At 36.7% G+C, this 27102-nt stretch overlaps 1 protein-coding gene and 2 long non-coding RNA genes across 3 annotated transcripts; all 3 read right to left on the bottom strand.

Annotated features, from left to right (window-relative positions):
- Positions 1–1792: 1792 nt before the first annotated feature.
- LOC140163654 (uncharacterized) lies at positions 1793–19267 on the bottom strand. Its single transcript, XM_072186969.1, has 21 exons — positions 19262–19267; positions 17438–17579; positions 15117–15530; positions 14461–14676; positions 13733–13817; positions 13407–13564; positions 12462–12503; positions 11705–11809; positions 10805–10957; positions 8928–9044; positions 8531–8647; positions 6875–7024; positions 6613–6726; positions 5814–5930; positions 5213–5321; positions 4747–4854; positions 4428–4499; positions 3847–3918; positions 3591–3662; positions 3353–3424; positions 1793–2897 (listed from the first exon to the last, which is right to left on the bottom strand). The coding sequence occupies exons 1-21, from the start codon at positions 19265–19267 to the stop codon at positions 2525–2527; spliced, it is 2814 nt and encodes a 937-aa protein (XP_072043070.1). The 3' UTR covers positions 1793–2524.
- Positions 19268–20364: 1097 nt separating this feature from the next.
- LOC140163991 (uncharacterized) lies at positions 20365–21565 on the bottom strand. The gene is made up of 3 exons (XR_011860456.1): positions 21525–21565; positions 21329–21361; positions 20365–20675 (listed from the first exon to the last, which is right to left on the bottom strand). It is a non-coding gene; the product is annotated as an uncharacterized lncRNA (long non-coding RNA).
- Positions 21566–22906: 1341 nt separating this feature from the next.
- On the bottom strand, positions 22907–26652 carry LOC140163990 (uncharacterized). Its single transcript, XR_011860455.1, has 3 exons — positions 26539–26652; positions 24469–24624; positions 22907–22992 (listed from the first exon to the last, which is right to left on the bottom strand). It is a non-coding gene; the product is annotated as an uncharacterized lncRNA (long non-coding RNA).
- Between the last annotated feature and the right edge of the window lie 450 nt (positions 26653–27102).

Here is a 27102-nt window from a genome sequence, read left to right as displayed (position 1 = left end):
TTGAAGCTCCGTTATTTTGGATTTATAGTATGAATCGTTAGCATTGGACGAGGTATGTAAGTCAGGTAGCACTAAGTAGGCTCGCGATCCTTTCGATCCCTATTTGGAAAAATCAAACAAAACATAAGACAAGAAAGTGTCTGGTAGTGCGAACATTTCGACGGTCGAATTAATATTATATTAACATAAATGTTCACGCCCTACTTGGACTGCAATCTCTACGGCTAGATCATACACCACAATACAATTAAAACATAAACAAGACAAAGATAATGTTAGACAATTTCTGGTATTTTTTGGTGCTTCGGGCTGGTAACTTGGGCGGAAATTATTTGAGCCAATGTTCTAAAGGGGGAGCCTTTCGTCATAACAGCGCTCGTTTGTAGTCAATTTGTTAAAAGTAAATTTTTCAATGCAAAGGAGATATAATGATTTTGATTTCCCATATTTGCCTTTGTTTTGTACTTTATTCCATTTGTATTCTTTAACCTACCCTTCTAACAAAGATTCGGTCCTCTGTAATATCTCCTGAGTACACCAGCTTATGATCAGAAAGGAACGTGAAGGCTTTCTCCAAATCTTTCTCAATGGTCACCAAATCCGTTAAGATCAATTGCGATCGTATATCGGCAAGTGAATTGAAACAATCCATCGTAGCGCAGTTTGGGTAAAAAGACATGATGTTATTACTAAGAAGATCTTGAAGTAGTAAACACATTTCGTTTTCCAAGTCGTCCTTCATGGCTAAAGGTGCAGTAAATGAAAAAAACAATGGATGATATTGCGTAAGTATCATTATAAAATTGCGGCATATTCAATATAATATAAACCATACAATATTATGCTGTTTGTGCTCAACATTTGGGTTTAACATTAAGGTTTAAAATGTTAAGGTTACGGTTAGCCCGATTCAGCATACCTTACAAAAACCTTCGCGCCTTTTATATTTGTTCGGTTTAACAAGCCTGCGTGCAATTAATAACAAAGGCTGTCAGAGGGGCATGCTGAGTCGAGTTTCGTAACTGGCAAGCAAACTGCAACAATACCACCATAAGCTCCTACACCAGCTTTTGTACCTTCATGGTAAGCATGTTTTGCTGTTTCGATTTTCTGCTCGGTTACCTACATTATCCGTTTTCATGGCCCGTGTTGGATTGGTGGGTGGGCGTAGAGTGTTGCATAGTTGGTTCGGTCCTTGTGTGCTAAGAGAGTAATTCACATGCCTGACTGGTAGAAGTCACCGTGCATTTTTCCATCTAATATGTGTAAATCCATATCGGGAGGGTGCGCTTGTCGGCTGCTGCATGTCTCTTTTCATATGTTGGCTAGGAGCAGATGCCGAACAAAACTCTTCCAGGCTAGCCCATTGGGTCTACTTTACTTTTGTTTCCGTTTGTATGCATTATGTAATTTTACTTTGCTTTTTGATGTATTTTAGCCGAATTTGTCAAATTAAATAAATTTTAAATAATGTTTCAAATTGTTCAGCAATAGTCATGTGTCCGGTTTTGTTCATCTTCTTAATAGGTAACTTTATTTATTTTCCTTGCCGCCCAGGCTTGCTCTGTACCCATTATACCCACACGTAGTTTGAACAATAATCCAACACATTTGTTAATGTTTTTAATTTCAATTATCTGAATGTAATATTGTTCCCTTGTGTGTTGTTTATGTTAGTGCAATATTTAAATCTCATTTTTTATATTGTTTATTCTAATGCTGTAATTACTGTTTATAATTTGTGACGAAGTCGCCTGGTATTTGTTACACCTAGTAGAACACATACCTTTATTACTTTTCCTTGGGGCATCATTGACATCTGACTCCTTTTCAAAACCTCTGTTGTTGTTAGCCATCGACTCGTCGCTTAAATCCACGGACTTTGATGAGAACAACGACTTGCTTATTTTACTCTTCACAGCGCTTTGTTTTGTAAATATGGTATACAGATAAGGATTGAGGGAGGAATTTAAAGGCAAGACAAAAACTGCTATCCAAGCATAGCTAGTTGCTGGGATCTCAGCAGATCCCGTAAGGGAAATGAAACCCAAGATTATGATTGGCATCCAGCAACACATATCTGAAAACACCAGTAAAGACATTCTAATTGCCAACTGATATTCTTGAGAACGATTTTTGCTGGCAACTCCTGCTCGCATGGACGTCAATTTCATCGTAAAATATATAAAGACATAGCTCAGTAATATAACAGTAAAAGCGACAAAGTTTATGCCAAGAAAAATTGCCACTGAATACTCCCATCCAAGAGGCCGTGATGAAGTCAGAGGCAACGCAAGACAAACACTAGATCTACCATAGAATGAATCTTGTACGCCTGTGAGCATCAGGGGGACAACACTAATGATGAAAGATAATATCCAAATTACAGCTGCAGTGTATTTGGCTGATTTGCTGTTGATCTTGAATTTACTATGAGGAAACACGACCGCCGCGAATCTATCGACACTTATGGCCGTCATAAAGAACACAGATGCTTCACTTGATAAGAAGGACAGAATACCTGCTATCTTACAAACAGCGCTTTTTGCCATTCTTCCGCATGATACGCATATCTATCGCGATAATTTACATCTGCTGATGCAATAATCAGCATATAAATTCCCATAATGCCATCAGCTACGGCCAAATTGCCTACCATGAAATTCTGAACACGAGCTATATCCCTTAAACGAGATTGACCACTTGAACGCACGCGTTCATAAAAGACAAAGGTGTTACCAAACAAGGCACTTGTCCCTAAAATCCACATAAAAACACGTAAGACATCATTTCGCATTAGGTCCGCACACGATGAAAACTGGTCAGGTTCTGGGAGACACTCGGTGATGGATTCTAGGTTTTTTATCAGACAGCAATATAAGTAGTTGTCAGAATAGCTGAAAGTGAAAAACAACTATAGTTTAGTGTAAAGTATTTAGGTGTATTTTAATTCTCCAAACAAACATCATTGTCAATAGGCTACACTGAATAGCAATATTATATAATGCGCCAGTTATAAATCGACGACGAAGATGATGATGATGATGATGATGATGATGATGATGATAATGATGATGGTGATGCTATTGAAGATAATAACGATGACTACAATGGCATTTATTATCGACTTGAATAGCAACAGTTGATAACATGTGCTCTTGATGATGATGACGACGTCGACAATAGCGATGACGATGATGTTGTTGACGACGACGATAATGTTGATGACAATGATGGCGGATGATGACGATCATACTGATGACGATTATGATGATGATGTTGATCATGATGAAAGTAAGACTAATTTCCCAAGATAAAATATTTCAATACAAAAATGCTCGTATAGACTCACAAAATGGAAAGGGCAACCAGAGGAGAGAATGTGTTCTCAGTTGTGTCTCGTAATTTGGTATCTTGCATATTTCTGCCACATGAAAAAAAAAAAAGGTGGAACTATATCAGAAGAGAAAAACACTTCTTTAAAGATATCTATATTTCTTATCAATAACACATTTTTGTAATTATCCTTAATCTTAATAAAAGAGTGCTTTATTATGCTACAAAATGGGTACATACTCTTTTACACTTACAAATAATTCAAACTGTTGAGGTTCAGGAATGCACCTGGTTCGATATATGTTAATGGATTGGCAGACAGATCACTAAAAAAGAAACATAATTACGTAAATAAAGGTTATTATTACGTTACTTTATATAACTAAATTGAGATTTCTTATTTGTGATGATGATGATGTTGATGATGTACTAAGAAGGCGAAGACAACATACTATTACCATTGAATTCCTAAGAATAATCAAATACTTAAATGCATGTAATCGTACTTACAGATATCGCAGGCGAGACAAGTGTATAAATGTCCCGTTTGTAATTGAAGAAACCAAGTTATGCGCCAAATATCTGTAGATACAAAATGTAGTTCTATAATATTATTAAGAAAAACCTGCAAGATAGGCTCTATGTATGTTCGTTTTCGGTCGTTATGTCATCAGTTGGATTTGAAAATGCTTTTTCTGTTCATAATATTACCCTCACGTTGAATACTGTAGGTGATTGGAATTGCTATGCTGTGCCTACATGTTGAATTAGAAGGATATAAGCTTTTTAATTGAAATGGCATCTAAATGACCTTTGTAATATATTTAATCTCGCAACCAAAACAGATATAACGGTGATCATGGTGATAAATTTAGTTTCTCCTTGTTGTAGTTGGTTAAATATTTGGTTAATTACATTAAACATACGATGATACGATACGTTTTTAAGTGTCCTACAGGGATCATAACGCGTTCGAAGAAACTATTCACAAATTGTACCAAACAAGTCTAACAACAAACGTAGTCAAATTAATATTTCTAGGTAAAAAAGGTCTTTTCTTTATAATATTCTAGGAATGCCATTATTCTTACAATATACGGAGATTAATGGTACCATCGAAAGTGTCTTTGTCAATTTGAGCGATGAAGTTTTCAGATATATTGCTGTATAGGAAACAAAACATAATGACATTACATTAGTCAATGTTGTATAATTATAATATGGATCTTACGTATATTCAAATTGGCTCATTTAACATTCTTGAATAACGTCGTAGTTGTTATAGTTTTACCCCATCTCCCAATATCAAGGTTAAAACAGACACACAGATATCCTCGCAACACACACCAACGCACGCCAACACGTGTACGAACTACATAAGTGTCATTAAAATATTTAGCTATCAATTACAGAGTAATCAGGAACTTCATTGACGACAACTCCAAGAAAAGACGTGAGCCAATGGTTTGTTCTTCATCGCCACTAACAGTGTCCATGGCGGCTACACCGACCAATGTTCTGTAGGTTAGAAAATCATACAATTCTTTTCATATGCAGCTGTGGTCTTTACACTTACATATACAACGGTTCTTAAAATCAGAACAAGTATTGTAGACTTGGGTGCCAACATTGCAATAACAAATACAATTGAATACATCTATGGCTAATGCCCCAGAATGTTGGTGTTTAATGATTTTAAAGGTACCAAAATTCTCCACTAACTGTGACATGAATTTTAATAGAAGGTTTTTTAATCTTCAACCTTTGAGGCAACAACATTTACGTGTGACAAATCAGGTGAAGTTACCCTTTGTAGTTGTACGGTGCGCTTATCATCGACTGAAATTACCAACTTTAATATCCCTTCTATACATACATTTGCCTCATCGAATCTGGGATCAGTTTAGCCGCATCTTGATTCCATGTTGTACCAATGCAGATTAAGGTCAATCCACTGCAGCTACATCCGGGAGGACAAGACACATCTGAGATGATTTTAACAAAAAAGTATAGATTTAGATCTTTGGATAAAGTTCTTTAGTCTATTATCAAACTCATCAAGTCTCATTACGCCTAGAAAAGATATTTATGTTGTTTGTAACATCAACACAGCAAAGTCGTTCCAAACGAAGAAGGACACCAAGAATTGATTCCATATGTGTGGGGGGGTGGGGTGGGGTGGGGTGGGGGGGGGGTATTAGATAAAATATTTCTTTCTTTTTAATAAAACAAGGCTCTACGTCCACAGCTTAATATAGTAATAAAACTAAAGATTCGTAATAAAATTTTAAAAAGACTATTTCTTCCTTATCTCGATTTGTTTTTTAAATGATTTCGTTCTGTTTATTATTGACAATGCTATTAAAGGTTCGTTGCTAGGCTATGTTTGTTTATGTTCCCTCATTTTGTTTATCATTCTCCACGCTGCCTGTTTTACCGCCAGCTTTTACAGTTGCCTTATATCTACTGATAGCTACCACAGAATAGTTCATCATCACCATCCGGGCATTGCTTGACGTCATCACATAGTTGCGATAGTTCCAGGCATTTTCTATAGCCTTGGCATCTGTAGTATCCAGGACATAGGATATCATCTGCGTAATGAAAAAAGAAATCATCTGCGTAATGAAATGGCAATAATCTACGTATTGAATAAACAAAATCAATTGCGTAATGATAGTAATGCTTATACAGAATCATCTACGTAGTACAGAAACCAAATTATCTATGTAATGAATAAATGAAAATACGAATAAACAAAATCATCTGCGTAATGAATAATCTAAATCATCTGCGCAATGAATAAACTAAAATCATCAGCTCAATGAATAAGCTAAATCATCTGCTTAGCAAATAAACGAACCCATCTGCGTATTGTGTATACAATGCATCTTCGTGATGTATATACCAAATCGTCTGCATTACGACGAACTTTTCTTATACAATTTTCCATGCACCCAAAGTAAATTATTTAAGCATAAAATGTATTTTTACTTAATTATCATATACTGGATAATATTCATTGAGTTAATAATATCAGTCACGGTCATACGTTTTTGAAAGGTATGATAAATACTCCTTCGTTTATCTTTTTAAATCAGTGACTATACAGCGTTGGCAACCGTTTTATGTTTGAGCGCTAACGTTTTGTCTGTGATTATAGGAATGTATTTTAAATAACATAAGCAACGCATGTATTTTACTTATACAAAATGAAAAATAAATTGCCCTGACGTCACTGACTCGTGAAAGATAAGACCATTTTATTGCAAGTACCACAACCAGCTTCGTCCTCTCCATTTGGACAATCGATTACGTCATCACAACGGTTTTCGATTGGTATACAGTAAGAGCCAGGACAACGCAATGTTCCACTTGGACAATAAATATCTACAAAACAAAGAACATTTCAAGGAAAAATTAAAAAGATAATATAGTTTAGTTTAGTTTGGTTTAGTTTAATGTTCTTATGGTTTTTAAAAGGAAAGGGGGAAATGTTAACCATGCTTCACTTATCAAATGATGTCTGCATACTTACCGCAATCTTGCAAATGTGTGGCATCTCGACATCCTAGAGGGAATCCGTATTTGTCTTTACCATAAAGACAACGTTGTGTTTCTTCTACACATGCGCCATTGTTGCACGTCATTAATCCAGCTCCGCAAGTAAAGTTAAATTGGTAAATACCTGAATAGCAACAACATTGATACATTAGCGGCATAATTACTTGGGATCTTATTTGCTTATATATGTGACCGTCCACGGCGAATGAGCCGTAAATTCCTCCCCGGTCAATTTTGTTTTATTTCGTGTTTAAAAATAAACATCATAAACTTAAAATGGTATATCATTTGACTTCAAACGATATCCAGAAGCGGAGTTATGGTTAGTTAAACTTTGCTCCTTCAACAAAATTATAGCTTTTTTCGTTTCTATGTGTGTCTCTTTTTCCACATTGCTGGCAATAAATATCAAACAGTCATAATTGGCGGTCATTTCAAATCATCCCCAGGTCAACGAGGTTCTCTCATTGTTAATTGTTGGTTATGCATACCTATACAAAATACAATGCCTGGTAACCCACCACTTGAAAAGGATTTAGCGAAAGCGAACAAAGACCAGAGCTATTAAAAGTTCTATAGCCATCTAAGGTAGAAGCTTATTATCCACTTCAATAATAGGATTATTGATTGGTGTTGTGACTATCAAAATAAGACAGATGTCGCGCCAGCTTAAGTGAGTGATGAATACGACCTTCGTATACATTTTACACCATAACTCAGAATACAATTTAGGGAATTTACGGCTCGTTTGTGCTGCCGGGTCACATATTATGCTTGTAAAACTTTTCATTGTGCCTCACTGTTCCTGCTTACATACAGAGATTCGTGGTATCGCGTTATCCATGATAATTTCAGTAACTCACCACAACTTTCATATATTCCATCTTATAGGGTTCACAACATATAAGTTGATTAACGTCCCTCTAAATACTTTTTAAAATAAATCAAACAATATTTGACGAAATGCTAACGGGTAAAAGGGTAATATGTGTAGCCTTATTTGGCTTACACTTATGGACCAAATGATAGCGTCACACGTCATTGCGTTCAGACAGTGGTTCATTACGTAAACATTTTAAACAGTATTGAAAGTTGCATCTGAGTCCATATGAATCAGCTCTCAAACAATACAGTAGGCCAGGCCTGTTCATGTGTTTGTTAAAAAACTTGACTGCTATGGACTCAGGTGCAACTTTTAAAATGGCCTCTTTTCTTACACGATTAACTATTGTGACTAAACACAATGATGTGTGACACTATAAATTGATCCACATGTGAAAAACAAATAGGGCTATACATACATTTTTACATTTCGTAAAATATTTTTCGACTTATTTTCAAAAGTATTGTGGAAAACCTCAATCTAGCTGTAGTCGCCAGTAGTGCAGAGATAAGCTTCAAATCTTCGAATGTTGCAGCTGACATTATCCTTCAAGAATGTAGCGTATGTTAACCCATATCCAATATCACGTCAATCGGTAAGACAGCCATGTAACGTATAGCTCGTTTCTACTTTGAATGACAGTCAATGTAAGCCGCAACGTTCTGAGTTTATCTCTGTGTAATATAGTTCAGTCGTATAACTTGTTTTCCAAAGCTGTACTTCTGTGTACTTCGACTTAAAACTCACCACATTCCGCAGTTTCATCTTCCCAGTTTTTCCCAGCACAGTCACGTTGACCGTCGCATTGAGCATGCGCTGGCAACCATCTACCATCGTAACATTGAAATCCCACAGAGGAATCCGCTAGAAAGTGTCAATGGAAAACTTATCGTTAAGTGAAAATTACTTGATACTGAACTCTGTTTCTGTTTTGAAACAGATGCTTGAAAGTAGGCTTGAAAGCGAAAACCCCGTTTGTTTTAAACATGGTCATTTATTATGTTTCATGTGCAAAATATATACTTGTCTATTGTTGTTGTGTTTTCTTATTTTTGCTTTCACACCAATCCAAATCTCCTTATAATTCTGTTACACTATTCAGATGCATATATTCACGAAGTAATACTTCACTATTTCAACTTACTACACATGTCTTCATCAGATCCCGATAAGCAATCGACGATTAAATCACACCTAGATGAAGCACTGATACATTGACCATTAGCACATTGAAACTCATCCCCGGTGCATGATGGGTAATCTAAAAGGGAAAGGGATAAACCTACGTTATTCATTTATATAAACATCTCAAAAAACGTATTTGGCCATTATTCAAAAACGGGCTATTGTATTACAAATCTGTAAAATGCGTTGGAAGCAGAATTTATTTCTGCGCATTTTGACACCTCATTTGATTCGATAGCCCAGAAAACAATAAAACACCGGTCAATTTAATGTTGTGAGGTCCAGATTTGAAACTTGCACTTACAAGAATACAAAAATACTCATACATTAGACATAAATTACACATATTTCCTTCCATATCAACTTTCAAATCTTGGGTTACATTGATTTAAATGTACGCTGTGAATTCAATATTTTAGTTTTTCAATTGCTACAAATGAGGTAACAAAATATGCAGAAATAAATTCTGCTTTCAACGTATTTTACAGATATGTAATACAATTTGCCCGTTTTTGAATAAATATATTACTTTCTTGAGATGTTTACAAGAAGTGGCAAACCTACGTTATCATTCGTTTATGGGTGTGTGTGGGGGTGTCGGTGGGTGTGAGGTCGTTTGTGGATGTGTGATAAAATGGAATAGGATGTAGTGTGAACGTCTGGGCTAGGTATGTATAAATGTTTCTGTAGCTCTGTATACACGTTTAAGTGTTTGCATATCGTGGATCATCATGGGGGTGGGTGGGGCACCGACCATGATTGGTGGCACCGGGTCTGATTGGGAGGGGGCCACAAGCCGGGGTTTTTTTTGGCAATTTTCTTATGGGATTTTTTAGATCGATGGAGACGCTCCTCTCCCCTGCCCTTACGACGCTACGCCACTGTGTGATTATACTTTGAATATAAACTCCTCAACAAAAGTTTGGAAAGTTTTTTTCCAGCATCTATTTTTCAGATTATTTATGACATGTTCATATCGTGTGCATATCGATTATTTCCCTTTAAAATCACGCAAGTTTTAAAACATTGACCTTTTTCACGACTGTACACATCTAACAGAATGTGCCATATTGACCATTATTCTGTGCAGCAAGCTGAATCCCATATCTTCATAATCTAGGACTTGAATGCAATCATCCAAAATGACACCCCCCCACAGTACCAGGGTAGACAACGACTATCTGCAGAATATGGGAGTAGAGCATCAAATGGTCTGCCATCACCCCAGACCTCAACCGGATTAAAATACTTTTGGGACCAGCTTGGTCGTGCTGTGCGTGCCAAAGTAGCCAATGCAACAAGCAACAATATTGAATCCTGGTTGAAGAATGAAATGCCATCCCAAAGCAACGCGTGGCCAGACTGGTAAGCAGCATGAGGAGGAGGTGCCGGCCTGTCTGTTGTGACTGCGTAAGCCGATGTTTTTTCCACCCGTTATTGAGGTGAACGACTAGCGTTGTTTGAACACCGAATAATGGTCAATTTGGCCAGTTTGAAACCCCACTACATTCAGAAGACGTGTACTCAGCCGTGAAAAAGGTGATTGTTTCAAATGTGGCGTCATATGAAAGGGGAATAAAGTAGCTATCCATTGATATGCAACACAATATCAACATGTTACAAATAATTTGAAATATAGATGCTTGAAAAAACTGTCCAAACTTTTGTTGAGGAGTTTATAAAAAAAGGTTTCCTTACCAGACCACTATAACTCTTATCCAGATAGTAGCCTACAGTACATAACTCAAAAGCCATAACATAACTGGGGTGCGTTTGTGCGTGCCTATATATACTTATATCTGACTATTTGCATCTGAGGATATTAGGAATAATTACCACATTCTTCTTCATCAGATCCATCAGCACAATGTTTCTTGAAATCACAGAGGAATGAGACAGAGATACATTCTCCACTCCTAGCACACTGATATTCCTGTTGTCGACATTGGCCTTGTAAGATTGTTGACAAGTATGTCATCGCTTCCTTGGCTAATTATTAGGGGAAAATAAAACTAATTAAGAACTTGTCTACAGAAAGCATCGTGCTTTATGTTGCAAATCATTATGATAAGATGACACACCTTATATTGATTGAGGCACGAAAAAGCGCCGACAATAGAAAAACGCGTAAATTTTTTTGTAAAATCAAAATGTGCCTAATACTACTGTCTACTTTGGAATACTTTTGCTCTGACTGCTCATTATTTGGTTCAATTGTTGTTTGTACACGGTTGCTTGATGTGATCATTTAGTCATTTTTCTAACAAAACATTATAATGTTCAATTCTGGACCTGGACATATTTTTATTCTATACACTACATATGTGTGCAAATTGAGGGCGCTATTTAACATATATTATGATATACATGATAACAAGTTTTTTTCAACATTTCCTTTCCATATTTTAGTCCTTTTCTGACGTTATAATACCATTATACAAGTGTCTATCCTATCCTGTGTCAAGATGCAAATAAGATTTATGATAAATAGCGCCATCATTGTTCAACTTTACTTTAAAATAACACATGTTTTACATGGCATCAAACAACCGTGTGTATAGATGTTTCAGTTCAATTCACAGTTGTTCCATTGGGCCATCACAGACAGCACTGATATAGTTCTATGTATGTGCTTCGAATTCTGTTGTAACGTGCACTCATCGATGCAAGAAATGAAAACACTTCATCATTACTCTTCATAAATCATCAATGATAAGGGTAAAGTAACATTCCTACCTTCGCACTCTTCTTCCGGCAAACACACTGACCGCGTATCACAGGCGAGTGTTCGATGCCTACATTCTCCGTTTGTGCACTTTATCAAATTATCCGGGCATGAACCTATTTAAATTATGGAAGAATTGTGCTTTGACTTTCAGCTTAAGGGGGTACTAGACCCCTCGATAAATTTGTGTCTATTTTTGCATTTTTCTCAATAACTAATAGCACACTGGTAGCAAAAGTTATATATAATATGGGGGCAAGGAATCCAATTACTACACTTTAATTTCAGTGACCCAAGACAAGCGGTTCGTTATTTATGATAAGAAATAAGGTACCGTAGGATGTACCTCATTTCCTATCATATATACTTAACCGCTTGTCTTGGGTCACTGAAATTTCAGTGTAGTAATTGGATTCCTTGCCCCAATAATATACGTAACTTTTGTTACCAGTGTGTTATTATTTTTTGAGAAAAATGCAAAATAGTCACAAATTTACCACAGGGGTGTAGTACCCCCTTTAAATCATATTTTTTAGAAATGCGTAGAAATTCACTATATGTATGTACATTATTTCCCCATTACGTTTTGGGCATCACCCTTCATCAGCCCGGGGGAGGGCACGCAACATAAATGGCCAAACGTGACCCGTGTTTGGACCACGCAGCCCCAAGACGCAACTCCCAAAGAATGTAATTATTCTTTGCAAGTACAATAATCTGGCTTAATATCATCATGATCAATGATCATTGATGATATAAAACACATACCTTCGCGTGAAAGATTTCCAAACGCTCTGTTAGAAATTACATCTAAAGAAGAAAAGTACCCAAAAAAAAAATAATAAATATCTATTGTAAAGGTTGGTATTTATTACGAATATTACAATTAGCTGATCGTACAAACTTAGCTTTGAAGAGGAAGCTCCGCCAGAGTAGTTCTTCTGGGTGAACCAAACCTGCCTGGTTATCAAATTAATCAGTGACAAGTTTATCACTGAATTTGACAGGTGCTCATTGATGCAATAACATTAAAACATCAATTGGCACCGATCAAATTCAGAGCTAACCTTGTCACTGATTAATTTGATAACCAGGCAGGTTTGGTTAAACCCAGAAGAACTGTTCTGGCGGAGCTTCCTCTTTAATTTAATTAAGTTGGGGATTTATATATTCATTTCTGCTGTATTCGTTTTCCTTTTATTACCCTTCGCCATAGAATTTTATGTATGAAATCAAGGGGTGTCAGATCACAACATATATCAAAACCTATGTACGATGGATCGTTTCAATTTTTTGATTTACAAATTGTAACTCGCAGACAATGCAAACTCATCCATCCGTGGGTATATTCACGCGTTGATATTGTGCAATGTAAACCGAAATTCTGACAAAACTACGATATATAGCCCCGAATTATGTGCTCACAAGTTCGCCTATTTCAATACCGAATTCGATCGGTGCAGTGCCTAATTAAAAATAAATGACTGAGTGAGTCTTGTATAACAATAGCCAGCGAATGACGAATGTTCTGAGTGCAAAAGAGTTAATAAGATCTTGCGCAAGCTACAAGCATACATATTTAATGAAATTAAATATTACAAAACAAAACTAAACCATACGCTTGAACCGGTCCAACTTATAATTTTTTCACATCGCCATCGACTCTGCCGTGTTTCTGTATCTACATTTCCACATCTGTTTAGAAGTATATACCTGTCAGTTGCTTCATGCAAATATACTGCCCTGCTTCATTTCTAGATACACACGGTATATCATGCCAATGATTTGTGGAGTGAAAATTCCTCATTACAATTCGTACACATAACTCTAGTATGCCGCCATCTGGCTGACGCTCGGTCCATCCTTCATCACTTTTAAAAGAAAGACAATGGAATGTTGTGAGGGAAAAACGAATTATAATTATGAGTAAGATTACAACCAAACCAATATCACCCCACCCTGACACCCCCACCCCCCCACACACACACACCCCCCACACATTTTCCTACACCCGCAAGAAGAAACAATGTGGCACTTACTCGATGGGTGTATGCCAATCGGTGTAACTCATTGGTCGTCCGTCTGTCCATCTTTGGCTCCATTCTTCCTGATTTAACTTTAGACCTATAGCGAAATAATAAGATTCCACAAAATAAAGTGTTTTCTCTTAAACTAATGGTGGTTTTAACGCAAACTGTACAGCGTCATTAGATTGTCCGTACCTGTTGATGTTTACCGATGCATGATCACACTAACTTTTACATTTCTTGGAGATAATTTGCTAGTAATTTGGTTTATTGCCACTATCATATATTCCAAATACCTCTTGGACGTTTGTTCATTTTATCAGATGTCTGACACCAATTCCCACAAATGCTAATGTACTCTTTCTTGATTACTTATAATATTGGTGTAATCACTCCACAACGATGAGACTGATACAAGGAAGGGTATATGACCCAATTTTGATATAAAATTGATCGATTGAGCCCATTATATTGGTCGAACTTTTACAAAAATAATTTAAAACTCATAGCGAGACCAATAAATATTGGGCGTAAATCAGCCAATTTTATCATTATTATGTTTTGGATCCAATATTTTCACACACTTGGATTCATCAAAACATAATAATGGAGTCAAGTGTCCAAACGGTCGCTCCTCCCTTGCTTAAATGGGTTACCAGTCCCTAGATAAATTATGTATGTCAATGTTGTACGTATCGGACCAAAACTTTAAGGGTAGTCAAAATGTAAATCAAACTAACCTATGAATATATTCAGTGGTGGAGTGACATGATCTTGAAGACTGTTTATAATCAATGAATGAACAAAGTCCATGTCTTGCTCATCTCGGATGCTGACAAGATGTGCGCCTTCTTCTTGACACATTTCCTCAGCATTGAACCAACTAAGAGTGTTCGCATTGTCAACTACTACGTAGCAGCTACCCTTGAAGTACGACCAACCTTCCTGACAACGATCTGTAAGGAAAAAGTAGAGAATATAAAGCTTCATGCGCTAAATATAATATAGCTATTATGCACGATCGGAAAGTGGACTACGGAGAAGTCTACGTGTCAACAGACTCTAATCTGTGTTTATAAGGACTGAAACCTAATCTGGGCATGATTGTGTCTTTAAAAAAACATAATGAAAAAAATACAGCGTCTTTTTCCAGAGGATTCAAAGCGCTGTAATTTCGCTGCAATGGTGAATCATCACAATCAGATCGCATCAACTAGGCCGCTGCCGGTTGCAGCGCAAACCTATACGCAATTAGATTGCAAGATCCACCAATTATCTGTGCAGCTCCCCAAATTCCACTGGGTGAAGGAAGTTTTTGATAACCAAACAACTAATCACCGATTTTTGATTTTACTACGTAGACATTGATAACTTCGCTCAACAAAAGACCTCTTACCTCCTGGTGCTATGGTACTATTGACACGGTGTTGGGCGTAATTAGCAATAAAACCACTGCCCGCATCTTCTGCTCCCGACTGCAAAACCACCAATATGTGATTGTAGTCACTCAATATTGTATCAGGAGGTCTTCGATCATTACAAAAATGATCTATTTCGGATTCCTCATTTTCCGTGTCGCCATTGTAAACAATTACTGATGTTGAATCACATTCTCCCAAAGATGGAATATCGAAGTTGATGAATGACAGGTATATGTACGAGCCTTGATCGGTGATGATGTTCCACGTGCATGAGCTTCGCTGAGGATATTTTCCTGGATGACCAAGAGACGCTATAAGACCCGTTTGGTCGGTACATACTCTTTGAAAATCGCAGGACGCCAAATGATCTACCTCGCATCTTTTAACACCTATTTATGTTTAAAAAAAGATAATGAATACTCGATTATAGTACCTGGACATCGACATTACATGACGATACATGGTCTGACAGATTCTAGTTGCGCACACACCCCACTTTGTATCGTCATCAGTGACATTACAATTACACTTATCATACTGACTTGTTTACGAATCGCTACTAGATGAAGTAGACGGCCAGATGATAAGGACGCTAGAGAGGAGTGATCAGTAAATGATTAACATTTACTCGAGCACATACGTAACATCCGGTGATGTGTTGTATAATCAGAATGCCTACATTAGTTACCAATTTTAACCACCGTTTATCAGCGGAATATGTCGTCCGACCAGAAACCGAAAATGTGTGGGTTCAAATCCCATGCCGGTACATTTCATTTTTCTTTCAGTTAGGTTATGCACCGGCCGGGATTTTGTTTATATGTTGAACAGTTTAATTGTACACCTTGGTTTGGTTAATTGTTTTCCTTCAACATTAGGCAATTTTGGAACCCTCGTATCATGACTGTTTTAAACTTGTTTCCCGCAAAAATATAATGGAAAGCCTGATAGCACAGAAGTGGCTCTGAAGTGAAAACGCTGCATAAAACTAGGGGCGGATCGAATAAGGAGAGCCTTTCAAAAACATGGATCTGTTCATGCATAAAACATCATTTTAGAAGATCCGATCGTAGGAACTCCTTGGTTGGCTTGTCCATGGAGCTATTATAAGATGGAGAGGAAATAGAGTACGTAACGCATTGAAACCTTGTGCCGATTTGAAATCTGACAAGCTATTCATCGAAAGGTACCTTTTGTTTGGGACAAAGGGCTTCCGCCATTAAATCAGTAAGCTGTCCCGACAGTGTATTAACGCTTTACCTAGCAGGCTACTGTCAATAAGTGATCAAATGAAAGTCGCGTGAAAGCGCGTAATGGAACGAAAAGTACCTATTGTTATACATAAACCCAAGGGTGTGATTGAGTAGCCGTAAGCACAAAAGGCACACATTAGCCGCTAATGCATATTTCGTTGTCACCCCACTGACATTAGGTGCTTCATTTAAATAAATTGAATGCACTTGCTGAATGATTACGCATCAAGGCTGCGATGTGTCTGCATGTCAATAGTACAATAATGGTATTAAATAGCTACGTCCCGGGAGCTACGTATACATGTAACATATAATAAGTATACCGGTATAGGCCTATATAAAAGTTGTTTTACAAATTGAGATTTTATTTTATTTTATTTTAAGAAGGGAATATCATAATCAGTGGCGTACTGAAGGGGCAGCTCTTCTGTGAGAGGTCTTGGGAGGGATGAGGGTGGAGGAGGGATATGAAGAATGAGAGGGGACTGGAGGAAGAGAGAAAGAGGAAGAAATAAAGAGAAATAAATAAATAGACGTAAATAAATAGAAAGGTAAGGAAAATGATAGGAATGAGAGGGACAAAACGTAAGAGGGGATGGAGAAGTAAAGGGAGATAAGAAGAGGGAGTGATACTTTAGCAAGTACAGAGAAAGGAAAAGAAATGAATGACAAATAAATGTAGGTCTTTTATAATAATTATTATAGAAACTAAACACAGCCCCCCCCCCCCCCACACACACACACACATAGGCCTAACACTAACAGCACTATAGGCAGCCATTCGATGATGGCAATGCCTTTATGCGTTACGTATTTAAAACGCCCAGTCAGATGTATTTTACACCTGCAAAGCACAAGTCACCCAATTTCGAAAATTGGACGTTGAATGTACACTCTCATGAATATTGATTGGCAACATTTTCCAATATGTCAGCGCTCAAATCGGACACAATAGAACAATAGACCATTCAGTGCGTTGGGCTTGTCCTCCTGACGGACACTTGTTTGGGTCATTAACATGACAGAAGGTAAGGTTTACTTACCTGCTGCACAGCCAATAATCTCTATTCGTAAGCATGGTTGGACGAAACTTTTCTTTGGATGTATCCTGATAGCGGTTGCTTCAATCTCGGGTGAAAGGTCAATACGTATTAGGCTTTCACTGTCCTTGTTTCCGGTGAATACCTGTAACCAGTGTTATACTTGAGTGTTAATCTGCAGTGTTCACAAATAGTTTTATTTTGTTTATTGCTGCCATCATGCATACTAAGAAATTGAATGCGTCAAACACTGTGGCTCGGCCCAAGTCTGTGGCCATTTGCATCATTAAATAAAAAAACATTTTAAAATTTATTCCGTTTACCAAAAAAAGGTTATCAAATCCGAGTCCATTACAGTGAGCTGTCAATCAAATTTCGAATTTAATAAAAGGAAATATATTCGTGTTTCACAATTGAGATGATTCACGCAAGCAATTAGCACATCAATGGGCCCAGTCTAATCCTGAACTAATCAGTACGAATTACAAAATTCCTTGCAAAACCTATTGTTATGTAATACAAAAGTTTAGAACCGAGCATGTGTTTGCTAAATGTGATGCGATCAAGCAAAATCAGTCGGAACTGGGAAATATTAAATTTTCAGTTTCTTATAGAATAGTAAAATTCATTTGTAAAGCTGCATTTTGCAGAAAGCCCCATTGAAATTGAACAACCAGTTCCAAAGATATGAGCAATCAAAGAGTTTCCAAAACAAGAGGAAACAAAAGGAAATATTTGCTTTGTTTGGCCATCTCAAAATCAATATTTCCGACTTCCGACTGATTTTGCTTGATCGCATCACAAATGTGTCTGAGTAAGAAAATCTTTACATGTCACTATCTTTTATCACCAAACGTAAATCTTTCGATGTGTGTACTACCAACTGAGATTTTGATTTTCAATTGTTTTAAATGTCAACAGTAACAACTAGGTTTTAGTAAATGTACCCTATTTCTTTGCTTGGCAAGAGTTAAAACACGAGATTCGACAACCTATTTAAAACCACAACAATTGGTTGCTCAACATTATGGAGCTTATTTCGAAAATAGATTTTGATCTACATTATATAGATTTAAAAAAATTCTTCCTAGGGAACCGGTCATGTCATATGAAACCACTTTATAGACAATTCATACTCTGAATTATTGTCACACTGTTATTACGATTGTAAAACAGGTTTTATCAGATACCTAGCGCTATCAAGGTGACTGTCTAGTATATAGCTTTTCTATTTTGTATTAATTGTACCAAATGCAAACAAACTGCATGTGAATTCAAGGTTGAGGAATTCACCACCAATTTCCTTGTAAAAATAGTGGTTTCTGTACAGTTCATTCATGCTCTGTGAGTCATTTCTTCGTGTAGTCGTCTTAATGAGAATATTTACTGAGTAAATGTTTGTTGAGAATATTTACTGAGTAAATATTCACATATGAAGACGACCACACCAAATGACAAATGATCAAAACTGTTCATTTAAAAACGTTTTGAAGCATTCAGTTTCAACACAATTGAGAGGTTGTGCTTATCATCTCCCAGAAATGCAAGGCATGAAACTGACGTCATCAGGTTTACAGTTTATGCGATCCCTTTATTCGCCGACGAGCATGAGTACACGCGAATACACAGGTTGCGGGAGCCAGGGTGCTTGCACAGTTGTTGTTATATTATCGGCAGTTGTGTGTGGGGGTGTGTGGGAGTGGGGGGGGTGTGGGGTGGGTGTGTGTGTGTGTGTGTGTGTGTGTGTGTGTGTACATGTCCCTTTTACGTCCCGAGTCTTGGGGAGGTGATTAACACAACATCCGAATATCCATGATTGTACCTTACAGTCATCCTTTGACACTCCAGCATACCACACGTCAATTTCCTGCTCATCAGAGTAACTAAGACAAAACTCCTTAACCCAAGACATCTGATTACCACATCCCTGCGTTACAATACTCCGTATGATATACAAATCAGCTAGATTCGCTTGAAGCCATGGATCAGAATCATTGGTGTCCGGGATCCATCCCGATCCTGGGCTTCCGAGATCAGCTATAAGCCTCAATCGAGCAGAGTCTGCTATGTGCAATGTATCAAAGGAACTCGAAGAATGCATTTCGATGTTTGTAATGCCACCACTAGCCACGCCAAGAGAATAATCACAATCTGGGGATTCGTATAATAAAGTATATATGAAGACCTAAGCGCAAGAAGACTGTAAGTTCACTTGGCCCCTCAACATATCTACACTAAAGTTGCGTATAGTTTCTTAGGGTTTTATAATGTTTAATACATGTTCCCGGGTGAAAACATCATGAAAGGTTGTGAAAGAATTGTTTTTGCCCCTGAACATGTATAAAACATTACCAAACTATACGCAACTTTAGTGTATACATGTTGAGGGGCCAAGTGGACTTAGGGTCTTCTTGCGCTCAGGTCTTCATATACAATTTTCATAGCGTCATCGGCAAGCAATTCAAATGTTGTAGTTTTACAGTCATCAACCATTGACCATATAAATTATTGACAATTTCAACAGAAAATGTTAATTTGCTTTCCTACCATTGTCAACACATCCAAGAACTTCAATCTGACCTCCAGTATTCAGTCGTTCAAGGTCGGATTTTGATGAAACAACTGGATAGATACGCAAATGATAAGCCTTGAATTGTTGACGCAATACTAGTAGATGACGACAAGGATGCTCATTCAGGAACACAGTGGCTTCATCTTGGAGAGTCTCGAGAAAGTTGTCGTAGCATGGAAGATTTCCGCACTATGAAAAAACAAAGACAAAAATATTACCTATAAATGATATAAGTCGCATGACTCGAACACCAATTAACCTGACGAATGTAAAGAAGTTGACGTATTCACACAGACGCACAAATAATGCATTTCCAATTAAAATCGAATGATCTGAAAACAATGAAACATACCTTGCCATTATGCTCAAAATATTTGTAGGGTTTCCACTGCATCATATCGTTACCGTACATCAAATAGAATTCATCAACCCATATCCATCCCACATCAAGACTGACGACCCCTTCTAATACAATCGCAGAGAATATCATTTGCTCATCGAAAGATATCTGCAACCAGGGAGCATCGTCTCCAGGGTGCGGCATCCAGAAGCTGTCATTGAGAATCCGAGCAAACTGGGGCAGTGTGGTGTTGTCGAGGTATGAAGAACTTGATATATGATCATCTGCAATAATCTGGCTTTGCATGCCCAATGGAATGGCGCAACCAACTGTGTAATGTGAATGAAAGATATTTACAAGCCATCTCTGTGTTAATGAGGAATAATATTCTTCAGTTATAATTTAGGTTATAATAATGAAGTGAAGAGAAAAATTCTCATTGAATTATATACAGTATGCACAATAAATAAGGTATCAGTTTTTGAATAAGACCTTACAACCAACGTGATGGTAGATTTCTACAATGAAGGTAAACATAATGTGCGCAAGGATATTAACCAATGGAAGGTACCTAAGATAATTAAACTCCAGATTGGAACCGTATTATAGTATTAAAGCGTACTTGAATTCGGCTGACGCCGGAAGAGTCCTAAAATGCACAAATACACACTCTTGGGGACATTATGGTTACCTTGCTTTTTTGAAATCGACCCTTACTTTATGTGTAAGGTCGTATTCGAAAAGTGGTACCTTATTTATTGTGCATACTATATTAATTTACTTCATTTTTCAACAATGCAAACAGATGTTGTTTTGAGATTATCTACATTTACTAAATACATAGACAGATTCTACACTTTCGTCAATACATTATGTACAGGCCATACGGCGAGGCCGTTAAGATGTATTATATTTAATTAATGTGGATGTAAAATGGGTACAATTTACCTGAAAAAACAGACCCAACAGGGCAGTAATTTACCTTGAATAGAAGCCTGTACTCGATCTGTTTCACCTGGATTTAGTAGAAAATACTAACAGTGTCAATTCGTTATCAGTACACCATATGAAGTGTGCAACAACTATTTGTTATTTTGTTGATATAGTTTTCAATTTAGTTGAAATAAACTCATTTAATTCTTACGAAGAAGAGAAGTAAGATATCGAAGCGTATTTACCCTTAAGAACTGTATCATACCCTTCAATTCCTTCAGATCCTGTAACAAAAATCCATGGATATGAAAGATAAACTTAAGTAAAGTACACCACACCCACGACCAACCGGAAGAAAAAAACGGGCTATTTTAGAGTCTTATACATCAATAAATAAAATCATGTCATTCAACTAGGTTCGGTTTCTCCACAACATATGAATAATTCGGTCGATTCACCATTGAAATCGCAATGCTCCTATATTGTATTGCGTTGTAAGCTTTTGTCTTTTGTGTGCGTGTAACACGGGTGACGGGATGCAGTTTAAAATCCCCGCTAAGGCCGCATCATTTCACATGGGATGACTCAGCGGGGACCCAGCGGGGACCCAGCTATGGATGCCTTTGAGGTGTAGGAATGCGTGAAATTGGATTCGTCTATACTTCATTATAAGTTTGATTTGAAGACCTGAGAATATCACGTTATACAATGTTGTTACAGTTCAATAAATATTACGCTTATAATGTGGTGTGATCAAGCAAAATCAGTCTGAAGTAGGACATATTTAATTTTCTATATGATTGCATCAAGCATTTGTAAAGCTACATTTTGCAGAAATACCCATTGAAATCGAACATTTACTTTCAAATTTATGAACAGTTGAAGTGTTTCCAAAACAATACGAAACAAAATAAATTATTTCCTTTCTTTGGCTATATCTGAAAATCAATATTTCTGACTTACGACTGATTTTGATTGATCACACCACATAATTTGAAGGCGATGCATTTAGTTGTGTATACGCAACATTTATCTAATATGTTTGTAGAGATAATTTTGTGTCTTCCATACCTGTCGCGGGCTTTTTACATATAAAGTTCATTAAATTATGACATTGGTTATCATTCCACGTCCCATCCGCGTACTTCTCTCCACATTCTTCTTTAGGAGGAACATTGTTAGGCTGGTTTATTTTCCAATTCGTAAAATTCACCTATTACCAAAAATAAATGAAAAATGTGCAGTGGTTATGAATGAATATGTTTTATTAAATACTTCTACCGGCTACCTTGTTTCTTTTTTGTTTTCTTCTCCCTCTCCTCTTCTTCCGTTTTCTCCTCCTCTTTCAACTCCTACCGTCCTCTTCATTCTCATTCTCATTCTTTGCCTTCTTCGCATCTTCCTCCTCAAACCCCCTTCTCATCCTCCTCTTCCTCCTCCTCAAACTCCTTCGTCGTCGTCGTCTTCTTCGTTATTATATTCTTCTCCTTCTTCGTGTTTCGTTGTAAGCCAACAAACTACAAAGAAAAGTTGGTTTCAACTTAATGTTTAAATCTAACAAAATTCCATTGGTCTTTTTTTTTGACATCGCATCGCTAAGTAGATGCATTTTATCATTAAAGCTTACCGGTGATCCATCTTGCCACATAAAGTTGTCGGGTTCTAACAAATCATCTATTCCTATCCATGTACTTTTATCCTTGGGTGATAAATCTGTAGAAAAGGTGATATGGAAGTATAAATGTAATTTTGTATCTCTGAATCCAGAAAAATACAGCACTATTTTTTTATCTACTTTCGCCAAATGAAACATAGCGAAATCCAGTTGGTTCTAACTGGCAATAAAAGTCAAATTTTGATATTTTTGCAATTTGTGGGGAAACGGGCCAAAAACTTTTTTTTTACAATTTTAGCCACAAAACTCGGCACAAGTTTTTAGCATTCAAAATATTGAGTATAAGCTAAGAGTTATAGCTCGTAATTTTAATATTTTATGTTATTTATGATAATTGGTTATGAAAAAGATAAGATGTTTTTTTCAAAAGTTACGATGCATTACTTAGTCTTTGTACAAGTGTTTGGGCTTGATTGTCACAGCATACACAAAACTCGCAAAAACGTTTTTGCCCCTTATTTTCAAAAATTGACCAAATATTACAATTTGATTTTCATTGCCAGTTAGAACTAACTATTAGGATTTACCTGTGTTTCATTTCGCAAAACAGGGTAATATTTTTTAATCCAAAAGATATTAGTGCTGTATATTTTTGGAATAAAGAGTAGACATGCACTTCCCAAGGATATTCTAAAAATGTAGCTAAATGCTTTTTGATTTTCAAATCAGCAGTCGATTAATCCTCATTAAATTCGCCATCTACTTAATTTCGAAAAAAGAAGAAGAACAACAACATTGTTAATTTTTGACACGTCTGGATAAATGGATTTTCACTGGCGTAGTTTGATGAAAGTCAACAATTAATCATTTAAAATGTTTCTAAGGCCAAAAAAATATGTTTACTTGCCCTCAACCGACCGACCCTAATTTTGGAAATCAGAAAAAGTGGGGTTTTTTTTCTATTTAGTACTGTACAAAAGAATACTGACCCTATTTTTGGAAATTCCTGATTTTTTTTTCTTTTCAAATTTTTGCATTCTGAATATGTAAAAAAATGTATTTTAGCGCTTGTGTTCAACATTTTAGTTGTTTTGTAATTCCTTTTGACACCACAATTGCCTGATTTTTCATATTTTGAGCCATAATTAATACAAACAATAGAGTTTGCCAGTAATTAAAAAAAAAAAAAAAAAATCCCGATCGACCGACCGACCCAGTTTTTTAAATTCATTTGAGGGCAAGCAAACAATTTTTTTGGCCTAATGGCAGTCCTGATCAAAGACCATTAGAATTAAAAAGTGATTTTCTTGCAGTGACTTTGAATCCATTAATTATCGTTTAAACTATTAGATAGCATCTACCTGTTAATACGATACACAACATACATTTATTACATCCACCAGCCACCCATTCCTATTAAATAGAAAATCTCACCAAGCACTTACATACACAAGTAAACATAATGCAACAATACATAGGTTACTCTTTATAACGATCACGCCAATTGAGTGAAAGGGGACGTGTGAATTTCGCTCCTTCAGTAAAAATTTGTGATATTTTTTGCCAAAACTTACACTGAATAAATCCAAGTTCATCAGCATCGAGAATACTAGTGATAGTAGCGTCAAGTCTATTACAAACATCGGTAGCATCAGCATAATTCAATCCAATATCGTTCTCTACGTAATACAAGTTTGCTCTCCAATAATACCACTTCTGAGGACATCCACCTGATTAGTGGGATAAAATGCCTCAACTATCTAAGGTTACACAAAGTAAACGTATAAAAAACGTATAAAAGACGTATAAAGTTGTTCTCTAAAGCAGAGTTTTCTCCGTAATCAAATATCGCAGCGAGTGAAATGTTGGTGCATTGGATGTAACTTAACATTATTTTTGTGTGTGTATACAAGTTTTTAGAATAAATTTGAAAATCCTTCGTTTAAATCCTTTTTACGCACCATGTTCACACGATCAAAAACGCGTTCCATGACGGTTTTTTTTTTCAAATGTGCGCCCCGTATAAAACCACGCCGAGTGGTTGTTTTCTTCTTTTTTGTATTGTACTGCAAATCGATCAAAGAAATAATGTTGCCATGGGGAAGAACCAAATACAGTACCGATTAAATTTTAAAAGCCCGTTTTGGGGGAACATTTTCGAGAATCTTGCTTGAGAAAAAACTGCTTCGTTACATTATCGATATCTTGATTGTAGAACATTAATTTTGACATCTAACTACCAACATTATTTCTCAACTGTCTATCGATTACGCTACCATTTGATTTTCATTCCAAATTGAATATTTTTTACAAAATAGATATTGGTTGGTTTTGTTATTGTTGTTGTAGTTAGTGTTGTATATATTGCATAATCAGGGTAGGCCTACTAGGCCTATTATAGTCTATAGCGGCATTCATTTATTTATTTCACGACAGATATCATCTATAAGGATAATATTTTAAAAATTGAAAATTTAGAAAATACCATAGGAAAATTGCAGAAAACCGCCCCCGGCAGCCCCTATCATGGTTGGCCCCTCCCTAGCTCTCCCTATCCCTGCAACATAGGATGACTCACGTGCCACGGTTTCATAGGTTCGTGGTCATTGTGCATGCAGATTGATACACCAGTACGCTTGAGTGCATTTTTTTCTGAAATGACTATTATTAACTTACGCCCGTCTGGAACCAAGCCTTGAAAAATCCATTATATAACCTTAAATCAAATCTGGTCCGGTTTGGTCTTTGGAAATCGAAACTGGAGGTAATTTCATTTGTTGTTTTTCCTTTGAACATAATTAAACAATGCAAACTCTCACTTTGAATGTCAGCTGCAACGAGGGTTTTTGTTAAAGCCCGGGAAAGCGCTTTGAAGATTTTTTATTTCCCATTTATAAATTACTTTGCCCAAACAAATGAAGTCGTGTTTTTGTGATTTTGTTGTGTTTTTGTGATTCTCTCCCAAATTGTTATTTTTACAACAAAATGTGTTTATATTTAGATTCATTGGCTAATTTCCTTCCCAAAAATGTATACTTTCATATATCTTTCAAATACCACTAAATTATTTTGGTAATAATGAAGTTCAGTGAACTTCGGTCCTAAAGGGGCATAGCCCGATCGCTAATAGCCTCATCCCCAGAACCCCAGATTTTACCGGAAGTGGTATAAATTTTGGTATCAGAAGAAAGATACTATTTTTCTCATTCACCCTGTGAAATTTCAGGGCTCAAAGAAATTATGAATGAAAGTTATGAAAGGAAAAGATGCACCTTTTTGGTCGACCAATTAATCAATACAAAGTGTTCCTATGGGGCTAGAAAATCACATTTTTAGCTCTCATATCAGAATGAGTTGAAACACCGGCGTGAAACTTCACAGATGGGAATTGCTGGTAAAGATCCATTCAATCAAGAAGAAAACTTTATATAGTTAGCACGGGCCATGCCCCTTTAAATTGATATTTCAAATGAGTATTTGTGCTGAAATGCGCGCGAAAATTGGACATTTATCGCTTGGAGGGGCGCAGAATCGTGCTAAATTTGTCAATTCGGCGAATCTAATTAAGGGCGCCAAGGGCACGACCACCCTGCCCCCGTCACTACGCCACTGTGTAGAGTAACACTTGGTGGTAAGAGACATACCGCAGTAAAGTTCATCATTGCCATAAACACAGTCACTGTCACCATCACATACACGATCGAAGCCGACGCAATCGGTGTCAGTGCAATAGAAGTTTGTTGAGTTACCACACGAATCTGCACAAAAACAACCACCAAAAACATCGCATTATTAACATTCAGTACATTGTCAAAACTCAAAAAAATAAGTTTTAGTGAAGCTAGATGAGATAGTGGCTCGTTCATTCATGTGTTGCACGATATAGGGACAGGAAAATTTGCTCCGTTTACAAACAAAGCACTCAAACACAGCAAATGTCGCCCTCATCGGTTCCGCGTAACGTTGTTGATGTACGATGCCTGGACATGGACTCGACTGTGCCTCCACCATTCCAAATATTTTCACCTGCTACGATACGTTTCAGAACTTCATATTTTGGATTAGGCCTTCAATACGTTTCAGATTTACAAAATTTGGATAGTGCTCTACTTATTAGGCCTACATTGTACTGATGTAGTACTACTGAACTAGAAGAAGCAGGCCTACATATTTACAAGTATAGCGAGGTATGTACATGTATCACCCTT

The sequence above is a fragment of the Amphiura filiformis genome, chromosome 11, assembly GCF_039555335.1.
Source record: "Amphiura filiformis chromosome 11, Afil_fr2py, whole genome shotgun sequence".
Taxonomy (NCBI): domain Eukaryota; kingdom Metazoa; phylum Echinodermata; class Ophiuroidea; order Amphilepidida; family Amphiuridae; genus Amphiura; species Amphiura filiformis.
Note: the sequence above shows the minus strand (reverse complement) of the source record. Positions and strands in the feature narration are given on the sequence as shown.

Bases quoted from the DNA above. Each gene is read 5' to 3' on its own strand.
- LOC140163654 (XM_072186969.1), bottom strand. The intron at 14,677-15,116 runs GTAAGAGGTCTT...TTTTCCTTACAG, and splicing joins TAGTACCATAGCACCAGGAG to ATCGTTGTCAGGAAGGTTGG. The intron at 13,565-13,732 runs GTAAGTGCCACA...TTCTTTTAAAAG, and splicing joins GATTGGCATACACCCATCGA to TGATGAAGGATGGACCGAGC.